The following is a 12,268-nucleotide window of genomic DNA, read 5'->3' on the forward strand; positions in this document are numbered from 1 at the left end:
CTCTGCCCTATCAAACCTTCAGGTAGGATGTGGTCTTAACTAGAGGTTTTGACAGTGGCCTCTGTTGTTCCTCTTATGGGTTGCTCTCAATACAGAGTAATGTATCCCTGTAATTCCTCAGAAATTAGGGATTATCTGACCAACATTTGGATCATTACCTTTTTGGAACCTCTTTTGTGTGTCCCAGCAGACATAGTTCCTCTGGGCCCAGATCTTGTCATGGTACTGGCAGGTACACAATAGTGTGCACAATGAGCTTGCCCTAATCAGAGATACAGGATTACACACAACAAGAGAAAGTCCTCCAAGCATACTTCAGATGTTTGCTCTGGGGCTACTACATTTGTCAGCATGGTGATAGATTTTTGGGGAGATCATTATTGGGCTGTTTCTTTTCAATTGGCTTAATTTGCACTCTTTATGTCCTGTGTGGGTTTCTTTTAATTTGTCTATCTGAGCTGAAAGCAAACCACACATACAGCTGTATATATACACAGGGTATAAAATTAAAACACATCAAGTGCCAAATGTGAATAAAAACTGGCTTTGACAAGTAAATGCAAAAGTTAGGCCTACACTCCAGTTGTCTGGTGATTTTATTAGAAATATATATTTCCTTAGGACATTACGTAAACATAATACACAGTGTAAGTGGAATTGCAGACATGATAGTTTGACCATTACTGATGTAAGTGATGTGCATGACTCAAATCAAATACATAAGCTATGTTTCCATCCAAGTTGGGAATTTAATTTATGTGAAAATCCATAATATTACAAAAACAATGTGCGAATAAAGCCTCGTTTCCATCCCATTTGTTCAACACATAATAATCGTCACTTCTAGATAAATTGTAGCCACTGTGATTCTTTTATTAATAAAATACTTGTGGTTTAGAACACACAGACAACACACTCTAAAGAACTCACGTCGGGAGCGACTGAGCGTCGAACAGTTCTGGGAGCACTACGTGTGTGCTTTCCTCTATCCTTATGACTTTACCGTGCTGATTTATAAGATCAACCTGCTCTTTGGCAGGTACGATCTCTGAGGCCCCAAGCAACCGATCAACCCGGAGCCCCATTTCCATGATCCATAAAAATCCAAACTAAAAGTCCTACTTGAAAAACTGACCCAATCTGGTGGACCAGATGAACAGCTCTGAGAGCACTTACAACAGCATATTCGCACGTGACAACAGAACAACATGTGACATGCCACCCCTCAAGCTTTCCTACTGGGTCGGGGGCCCCCTGATGTCCGGGGCCCCACGCAATTGCTTGTTTGCATGGTGGTTAAAACCGCTACTGCTTTTCGGCATAGTTCAAGTTTGTATTCAGCTTATTTGCTCTGCAAACTCTGTGCAGGCTTTGGATTTTCAGGACACCATATATTCAGGATGATCAGAGCAACATTTCAGATGCGATGATTAGCCCGCTGGTTAGTCCAGTTATGAACAAATGATTCAGTCACGTGATTTTTAAACCTTTGATGCACATTTTGTATTCATAATAAATTTAGCAGGAGTTTATTCGGTTAATGTGTTTCCATCATAGTTTATGCGCATTTCTTCTTATCGAATAAAAGAATGTATGCACTTCAAGTGAGCATCTTGGTGTTTCCAACCAGCCATTTTTAATAAGATATCCCAAAATATGGATCAAAAAATATGAATGGAAATGTCTAGGTTACTGTCGTAACCCCCGTTCCCTGATGGAGGGAACGAGACGTTGTGTCTGTGAAGTGACACTAGGGGTCTCTCTTGAGAGCCTCAGTTGCCTCTGAGCTTTGAGAAAAGGCCAATGAGAATTGGCCAATCATCGATCCGCGAGGGTTGAGGGGAGGACAGAGGGTTCCAGTCCAGCCCAACGCTCATGGCGGCCCGGGCAAGCATGTCGGCCATCTGCGCGTCAGCCTCAAACTGGGCAGGCCGACCCGAAGGCCGACTCAATTTATATATATCTATATATAGTACAGTATAAATAATAACATTTAGCCATGTAATTTGGCTTGTAAGTTCACCAGTCATTGGCATGTGTAGCAAAAAGTTACATTTGGACCCTGTACACACACACACACATGAATGAAAACAAGATGAAAACAAGCTTGAAAACAGGGTAATCAGGTTCAGTGACATTTAACTCATGAAGCAAAGCAATCTTATCTGTCAGATATGTGTTCTGATTAAGTTTTATCTTTAATTTGATCAAATTCTGTAAACATAATCTCAGGTTGTTTTAGTGTAAACACAATTGAAATCAAAGGAGCCCTCTGACAAACATCTACCTGTAACGATGTGAATGATGTCACTTTTGCTAATGGCATCTTCCGTTCACTGCAGACAGAGAATTAATATCGTCAATTATGTCAACATATTCAACTTGTAATGTCCTGCTACAGGGATAGTGAAGCAAAACAGGTGTCTTACAGAACACCATGGCTCCTCCAATGTTCTTTGTTTTCTTAGCTGTGGTCCTATTGCTTTAGAGTATGAACAAAGGTTGGCCTGGAGCAGTGAGCACAGCAGCCCTTTTAAACAAACTAGGAAGAGAGCATGATGCTCAATGCTCTATCTGAAGTCTTTTCATTTAGACACAACTGTGGGCTATTGTTTTGTTGGAACTAAAGCTAAGCTTGCTCAGGTGATTGGGTTAGAAGGTTGGGTTTGGGAAACAACTTTTTAATTATCTGAAATTGAGTTCCATAAGTAAATTACTCTTGCCATGAGTATGTGTCAATGGAAGGATACAATGTTGTGTAATGCATCATAAACTAGTATGTTGCCTCACTATGGTTCCTATAATGCACTCGAGGCCTTTGCATTGCAATGCAATGTAGTAAAGAGTGCTTGCAACCCTTTCAGCCATATTTATACTCCCAATATTATGCAACCTTGAGTGCCTTATTGCCTTTAAAACTTATTATATAAAAAAATTTAAGGACACAAATTAATTTTATGAAAATTCATAAAGCAGTATCCTTCTCTAGAAGATATAGTCCTTGACATGTAAAGACGAATAGAATGTTATGGGAACAGCACAGTGATAAAAAAACTGTTCATATAGATGTTACCAGATGAAGCAAATTGTCCTAATACGTGGTGATAAGCCCTTTAACACAGGATATTTTGATACATTCTTTAACTGCTACTTGTCCCAAAAATACTAAGCATATTTTAGTATGTGATTGATTGTATAACGTTTTGCTCATTTGCTTTAATTTGTTATCATTCTCTTTTCAGGCGAGCGCTGTGAGGTGAACTCGCGCTCAGGTCGCTGTGTTCCCGATGTGTGTAAGAATGGAGGTAGGTGTGTGGATCTGCTGGTGGGAGGGTTCCTGTGCCAGTGTCCTGATGGAGAGTATGAGAAGCCATACTGTGAGATGACCACACGCAGCTTTCCTGGCCAGTCCTTCATCACCTTCAGAGGCCTGAGGCAAAGATTCCATTTCACCCTCTCCTTCATGTGAGTAAAACCTCTAGAATTATTCAGTCCATCCATCCATCCATCAATCCATCCATCCACTCTCTTGTTTCAATGAGTGAAGTTTTGGGAAAATAGACAAAGAAATCCACAAGCTCTGATCCATATGGTTTTATTAATTTAAGTTAGAAATGATGCACTCTAGATAACATGAGAGTTTTGTTATTCTTATAAAAATTACAATGGTAAACCTAGTTTCAGTCAAAATACTATTGTTGCTACAATGCAACTGTGGTAACTGGATATTAAACTCCACTGTCATTAAAAATAAATTAAAAACATTTCCAATATTGTTTTTATGGTTTCACAATAGCAAAAATAACGTCCTTAAATACGTAGTGAATTTAAAATAATTTCAGAGAACTTGCTGAACAGACTGAATCAACTCCATACAAAAACAAATTGATAAGTGGGTCATTTAAAAAAAAAAAAAAAAAATACATAATAATAATAAGTATATAAGTATAATAATAATACATATATTTTTAATACCATTTAATATCAAATAATTTATGAATTACAAAATGTAAAAAAATTTCAAATGTCATTTTTTCATATTATGAACTGTAAATAGTGGTTACGTGCAGTTGTTACCTTAAGGAGTTCTACATTCTACTAAAAATGACTTTAGTTGGTGCAGCCTTCACTGTAAAAAGTGGTAACCTGCAATGATTACCTTAAGAACTATTTGTTCCTGATCTAACCCTTAAAATTGGTCTTGTTGGTGAAACATAATGGATTCAGGTTGATTCAGTGATGTTAAATAATATTTCTAACCACTTGAGGCACATTGTTTAAGTTAACATTTATTGGGGCCTGTGTAATTCAGCGATTAAATGCACTGACCACCAACCCTGGAGTTGCGAGTTCGAATCCAGAGGATGCTGAGTGACTCCAGCCAGGTCTCCTAAGCAACCAAATTGGCCCAGTTGATAGGGTGGGTAGAGTCACATGGGGTAAACTCCTTGTGATCGCTATAATGTGGTTTGCTCTCGGTGGGACGCGTGGTGAGTTGTGTGTGGATGCCGTGGAGAATAGCGTGAAGCCTCCACATAGGCTATGTCTTCACGGTAACGCGCTCAACAAGCCACGTGATATGATGCACAGATTGACATCTCAGACGCGGAGGCAACTGAGATTCATCCTCCGCCACCCGGATTGAGGCGAGTCTCTACGCAACACGAGGAGCACACTGGTAATTGGGCATTCCAAATTAAACGATTCCAAAATTAAAATGTATTGTTTCTGTGTAATGTAGTCAGGTGGTTTACATTTACATTTATGCATTTGTCAGACGCTTTTATCCAAAGCGACTTACAGAGCCCTTATTACAGGGACAATCCCCCCGGAGCAACCTGGAGTTAAGTGTCTTGCTCAAGGACAAAATGGTGGTGGCCGAACCAGCGACCTTCTGATTACCAGTTATGTGCTTTAGTCCACTACGCAACAAACACTCCCATATATTTATTTTTATTAACAAATATTTTTATTTGAATGAAACCAGTTAATTTATTAAAGCTATTTTTTTAGTTACTGGACAATTTTTTTTTTTGCTGTGTACAAAAATATTCTTGATGACAGTGATGGCTAGTATCAACTTCCCACTGTGTATTCCCAGTAACAAACACATTAGTGTGGAAGAAACTATGGTTACCATGGTAAAATGTTCTAAGTGTAAACACCTGTTTAACCTTCACCATCTTGTCACTTTCCCTTAGGCTTTTATTAAAGTATTATCTAAATTAAACATTTGTGTTTTAGTAACATTAATATACTCCTAACCCAAAGTGTAAAGTGTTGAGAACAAAACTGTATTCTTTCACTTACTTCTTTTGAAATGTAGTATCTCACTAGCTGGAGATGAAAAGGGATGTGATGTCAAAGTCACAATTTGGATGATTTTTAAGGCATAAACAAATGCCTCATGGTAGCGTCTGTCAGTTATTTGACCAATTTTATTATGATGCATTCCAGTTAAAAAAAAAAAGGCTGTTTTTCATTCATAGGTTTGCTACCAGGGAGAAAAATGCTTTGCTGCTGTATAACGGGAGGTTTAATGAAAGACACGATTTCATTGCTATTGAAATTGTGGAAGAACAAATACAGCTGACATTCTCTGCTGGTGAGTAGTCGACTATTAGTTCAGCGTTGCACGTTTAATTTATGTTGTATTTTTCCAGACAATTGATTTTGTTTCATTATAGCAACCGGTAACCAAGTTTCCTAGCAAACAGAATTATGCTCATTTGAAGAACAAGTACAGTGTGAGACTCCTGGCAATTCAGCCCCTTTTTGTGTAATATCATTATGTATGTGTGTATTCAGAGTTTGCCAAAGGAAACAGGTAGCCAAAGATCATTCAAACACACTTCCTCTGTCTACCTGTTTCTTTATTTTGCCAAATTTCACACTTCAACAAGAGTTACTGTCCAGTCAATGCATACCACACCCTGTCTCTTTAACAGGTCAGAATTGTTTCCAAAGGAAATACAATAGTGGAATTTAGCCCTAGAGTATTTTAGTATGAGCAGATGTTTGTTATATCTTATACAGCTCTGAGGGTCAACAGTCCACATTAGCTGAGAAGAAAGACAGTGAAAGGCATTTCCTCCAGTGGCACATCACTGACCAGGAATTTAAAACTTCTCACAACACTATGATTCTGGTAAATTATGAACCCACAGAGGGCGAAAGTCACTCAAACTAATTAAGGCGGATTAGGACATAAACAAGATATTTTATGGTGTACGCACCGGTGGACAATGCTGTCATCGTAGGTCCTGATATGTCAGTATCTCCTCTATAATGATTTACTTATCATGCCCACTAGACTGGAAAAATGGCGCATGTTAAAATTCTTCTTATATGTTAAGCAAGGTGCTTAGGACACATTTTATAAGTTTGGAATTTGGTGATGTGGGAATTTAGAGTGCTGTATTGTACATTCTGTTAATCATGTAACATATTTTGGACATCTTTTACAACATTGAATAATGTGTTCACACCACTGGACAGTATGAATTACCATATGTAGTTCTGAACTAAAACAGACTGACAGCATTAGAGGCAGTTCACTCAGAACAAATTTTTGGATCTATCTTCTCTGTTCTTTGTTGTTTTTAATGTAAGCATGTGCTATATGGACCTCTTTGAACGTTGCTCCACATCACATCCATTTTTTTAGCGCCTCACACAGTAGCACCATGTTTTTTAGTTGCTGCATCAAGCTAAAATAATTTCAATCTTTAAAACATGTCTTGAGACACCTGCGTTCTGTTGTTTTTTAACACAAGAATGCATTCAGTTTGAATGGCCCCTTATTCTTAAATTCCACCTGTAATCAGTAAAACTGGTTTAATCTGTCCTGTTTTTCTCTTCAGGAGAGTCTAAAACCACAGTTGCTCCATTGGTATCTGGTGGGGTTAGTGACGGACAATGGCACACAGTCCATCTACATTACTACAACAAGGTAAGACACTTGTACTGGGCACAATGGCCCTGTGTACACCCGGTATTAACAATAATCTAGGGGGATATGTTGACAAGTGGTCAGATTGCTTTTTAATCCTGGTATTTACATGTGTCTCAAATGTGTTTCCTGTGACTGTGATTTCATGACTACATAAATCTTTCACTGCATTAAAAAAGAAAGCATGAATTAAAAATGTCCCAAATATGCTTTCATTTGAATCTCACCACAAATGTGATTTTTCGAGGACATGGTTCTTAGTTATTTTATGAAGTCACCTTCAGAAGTGTCACTGTATTTTGATATTAGGTACACTAAAGATGTTTTCTGACTGGATAGTTGTATTGCTGTAATACCAGGTGTTAATGTCAATTAGATAGCATGGGTCCAGTTTTAGGAAATTATTTGGAGAAAGGCAGGGACTTGCAAGTCAATGTTTCTTAGACCAGTTCCTCTGTGTCCATATTTTATGAAAGAGGACAAAACAATGTCAGTGGCATTTCTAGCTGTATCAAAGTTCATAGCGACGTCTAAGAGCTCCTCTCAAAAGAAGCTTTCTTTTCTACTTTTTTGATCCTACAGTTTTCAGACCCTCATATTACAGTTTCTGACATAATGCATGGCTGATTGGTGCAGTATTTTGTATTTATGTATAATGACTGCTAAACTGTATAATTGACTATTGTCTCAAGCAACCAATTTCCTACATAGCTGCACTAAAAATTTACCAGGATTTTAACTGTAAATTCTTACAGTAAAATACTGTTTTTGTATTTTACTGTAAAATCAATGCAGGCTAGTTCATTTTCTGTCACAACACAACAAATTACTGTGAAAAAAGACATTTGAATAATCACACTGCATTATGGGAAAATAGTGTTTAATTTGCAGTTACATTATGGTGTTTAGTGTTCCCTTTTGAATGGGACCATACATTTTCTACCATTTGATGCAAGTTTGTTTAAGAACATTAAGTTTAAGTTATTGTACTCTAATGTATGGAGATGATAAGTCAATGTAGTGATTGACTTTATGTCAGACCATGATGTATTGTCTACTACCAGGGCTGGAATGGTAATCTGGCATACCGGACATTTTCCCGGTGGGAAACGCACTTTAGAGCCAATCAGGGGAGGACTGGCCATGGGGAGAACCAAGGGGTCGGTGGGTCGGCCGTGAAATGGGCCGCGATAAGCTAATTCACTGTAAACTCATACATTCATTTTTTTTACAGTGTTAGTTTCATCTGTCTCGTATCACTCTGTCTCATATCTTCTTACATAAAAAAATGACTAAAATCAATGCATCCAAAATAAACCCTTCAGGATGATACAAGAATATCACCCTATCAGGGTTTATTTTTGCAATAATGACCAGCTGTCTGTACATTGCCCCTGACTTATTATAATAGTCTGCCTTTTTGCAGGTTTGTTTTGTCATATATTGACGTTGTATAGTGAAATACATTTAAGTTAGTATCATATTACACTTGTCATAACCATAAATATTTGAAACCAAGATTTTATAGGATTGGAGCATCACTAAAATGAATAAGAGGAAGATCAGATCCTAAAGCCGTCTATTTGTAAACAACGCTCATTTTCACATGCGTATGGTGAGTTTGCTTCATTGTATCTGTAGTAGCCCAGCTCCCCCTTTACCCCCTTATATAAGGAGTCCAAGTTCTACCGTAGATTGGTTGAAAATGCAGACAATAGCAGACCCCCTGGTGAGTTAATCTGGGGCTACAATGGTGTGCTTGGAGATTCAAAGAGGCAGATGGCACACGTTTTTTTCAGATGCACTTAAATATAAAAACTCCCGGTCCTATTATTCTAAATCTCCAGAATATGCTTTTTATTTCATGAAGTTTTGCCCATCTGGGGCCTTGTCCTTATGATAAGATCAAATAAGCCATAGTGAAAGCTCTGTTATTGCATGCATGCATGTGAGGTCGTGTTGACATGCTGTTTCACATACTGAAATCCATCTCTATTTTTATGACAGAATTTCACTAACAAGATTTGGTTGAAATGCCATACTGCATGGTGAAATGGTGCCTCAAAAATGTATATTGCTGCAGATTAGCTGACCTCACATCTCTTTGACCCCACTGATTTTTGATCTTCAAAGTTCAACCTATGTGTTATTTTGTCTATAACAGTCTTGGGGGACACTTTCAAATATTTAACATCAGTAATAAAACATCTCAGCCATTGACTACCTAGTGTGATATTTGCTAACTATCTTTTGATGAATGGAAACCCTTTCAGATAATTTACAGTTTGCCAGTATTTGATCCTTAATAGGAGTGGTTCTCAACTGGTTCCCCTCTGGCTAAACAGCATGAATTTAAAGCAAATATTAGTTAACTATGTGTAGTAAAAGCCATGGTTAAAATGAGTAAACTGAGTAGATGTTGATGTTTAAACTAAATGATTTTGTATGATCTGTAAGATTGATGACTAAATGTCTTTGAAGTCCATCCTGAATTAACTGCTGAAGTGCACACATGTGCATTTTCTTTTGTTATTTAAGGAATAGTTCATACCAAAATGAAAATTCCCTGATAATTTGCTCACCCTCATCCCAGTTATAAAAAGTTTTAAATATTGACCTATTTCTTACACACACCTATTTTTTCGCTTCAGAAGACATTAATTAATCCACTAGAGTCGTGTGCATTACTTTTATGATGACAATATGTGCTTTTTGGAACTTAAAAATGTTGTCACCCATTCACTTGCAATTTATGGACCTACAGAGTAGGTCTTCCAAAAATAAATATTCTTCCAAAAATCCTTGTTTGTGTTCTGCTAACGAAAGAAAGTCTTTTAAACACATCTGGGAGTGTAATGAATTTTCATATTGGGGTGAACTATTCCTTTAAGTTGGCAATCAATTTATTGTCTGTGCATTCAATTTTAGAGATTATAGTCCATCCTATGACCAAAATGATGCAGACAAAGGGCAGTGAGGTGCATCGCAGTTTGGCTGGAAGCTTGTTGCAGTTTATTTCTGGTGAAATCCATCCTAAGTCCAAGGTTCGGGCAGTGGCCAGTGACGTATTCAATGTCTTACGGTTGGCATTGGCAGCAGTTCATCCTATGTTATGTCCATCATAGTAGACTGAAGTGATGTCTCGGCAGTGATCGGCTCCAAAGAGCTTCGGCCCACCGGGAAAATGCCTGGAATGCCAGATTACTAGTCCAGCCCTTCTAAAGAGATAAGGCTTTATTCTAGACTTAAACTGAGAGAGTGTGTCTGAATCCCGTACAATGCTAAGAGGACTATTCCACAGTTTAGGAGCCAAATAGGAAAAGGATCTTCCTCCTTTTATGGATTTTGATATTCTAGATACTATTAACAGGCCAGCATTTTGTGATCATAGTGAATGTACTGGAACCAAGCTTCCAAAACGTCTTGCATCTGAACACATGAGACATTAAATACAAGCTCATGGGAAAACCTTTGTACAACACTGCACACACTGACGTCTAGGCTCAATTCAAAGGATACATATTTCAAAGCTGTGTTTTTATTGTTGCTGGAAAGATATATAAATCATAGTCATAGTGTGAATATATAACCTAATATTTCTAAATAGCAGGATTTAAAAAATACAGCCATGTTATAATTATTCAACCCCGAAAGTGCAAGCGGGAGAGACACAGAGAGAGAGAGAAAGTGACAGGAGATAGAGAAAATCTTGCTCGCCGGTCCCCGGACACGCCGTCGCCTGGTCCTCAGCCCCTCCTCTGCCCTCTGGCGAACAAAAGCCCCTCCTCCCCGGGCAGACAGCAGCGAGTCCTCCGACCCCTGGCGGATGGAACGTCTTCTTCCCTTCCTGGCGGATGGCAGCAGTTCCTCCGTCCCCTGGCGGACGGAACGGCTCCTCCCCTCATCCTGGCGGATGGCAGCGGCTTCTCCCATAGTGGACGGCAGCGGCGAGGACTCCAAAACAGTGCATCCCTCCTCCTTCCCAGGTTTTGGCAACAATCTAACAGGTTCACAATGTGCAAGGCATATGATACTATGGACATATGACACTAAACTGAAAATTGGTTTTAGACCCATGGGTCTAAGCAAGAAAGGCAAGGTGATGACAAGAACAACACCATCCCCACGGTCAAGCATGGAGGTGGGTCAGTCCTATTATGGGGGTGTTTTGTGGCTGCAGGAACTGTCTATCCTGACCATGTGATTGACGCCATGGATTCTTTCAGGTAACAGGCCATTTTGGCAAAAATGTTATGCCTTCAGTGTGTAAAATTAAGCTCGGTGATCACTGGACTTTCCAGCAAAACAAAAACACCAAATAAACATCCAAGTTGTACAAAATCTTGTTCAGGGATGGATTGTGGAATGTCCAGGAAGTGCCCTTTCAGTCCATCATTAAAATCATTGTTGGGATTTCAAGGAAGCAGTGGCAGCACAGAAACCAAAGAATGTCAATGAGCTGGAAGCTTTTGCTCATGAGAAATGTGTAAAAATTCCAATAGAGAGGTGTCGGAAGCCTGAGAACACTTACCTGAAGCATTTATTTGATGTTATTAAGGGTAAAGGACTTTAGGTTGAATATTTTTGACATGATTTTTGTGGAGAGATTTAGTTGTTTTTTATTTTAAAATTTGGGTAAACTAAACTGTTTGTTCACTAAAACACTCAAATGTGTATTAAAACTTATTTTGACTGTTTACTGAGGTTTAAGTTGGTGATCATATTTTTTTATTTGAATATTTTAACATTTTACTATACTATTATTTGTTATTTGTGAAGGGTTATTTGCTAAAACCAGAAGCTCTCGCATGTGACATCATATCCTGGTCTGTTGCGTTGTCCAGAATAATGTGCGTGCTCAAAGCCTAGCTTGATCGCCCCTTTAGACATATTCCCAAGTGACAGAATACCATTAAGTTTGATTGGATGCCAAAATACCATGAACTTTGATTGAACAGTCGGCTTTTGACGTCAACAATGTTTTTTTATGGAGAAGCACATGTGGAAAGGAAAAAACTAATGTTTACCCACAGGAATCCATGAGCCATTGTTTTGAACTTTGAGAGATGATTCAAAAGCTGATGAGTTACAGGGTTGGAGGTTAATAGCATTTGTCGGGATTTGTATGCATACATGTTCCTGAGGGCATTGAGCTTGTCACTGAGTTCATTCCTTTCATTGGACAGGGGAAATAAGAAATGCAGAATCATCAAGATGTTACAATGGAAACGGATCCCTATTATGAGTGATTTTAAGTTGAGTTTAAGTTAGATTTTTGTTTTTTTAAAGAATGTCATACACCTGATGAAAACAGTA

General features: G+C 38.4%; 1 protein-coding gene across 1 annotated transcript in view; it reads left to right on the forward strand.

Annotated features, from left to right (window-relative positions):
* The window catches only part of LOC127640341 (cadherin EGF LAG seven-pass G-type receptor 1-like), a 68,088-nt gene that overhangs the window by 23,867 nt on the left and 31,953 nt on the right, over positions 1-12,268 (forward strand). The window contains exons 3-5 of the mRNA XM_052122837.1: positions 3,243-3,465; positions 5,490-5,605; positions 6,864-6,952. Coding sequence (XP_051978797.1) covers positions 3,243-3,465; positions 5,490-5,605; positions 6,864-6,952 — 428 coding nt within the window. The remainder of the gene's footprint in view (positions 1-3,242; positions 3,466-5,489; positions 5,606-6,863; positions 6,953-12,268) is intronic.

This window comes from Xyrauchen texanus, chromosome 49 (assembly GCF_025860055.1).
Source record: "Xyrauchen texanus isolate HMW12.3.18 chromosome 49, RBS_HiC_50CHRs, whole genome shotgun sequence".
Lineage (NCBI taxonomy): Eukaryota > Metazoa > Chordata > Actinopteri > Cypriniformes > Catostomidae > Xyrauchen > Xyrauchen texanus.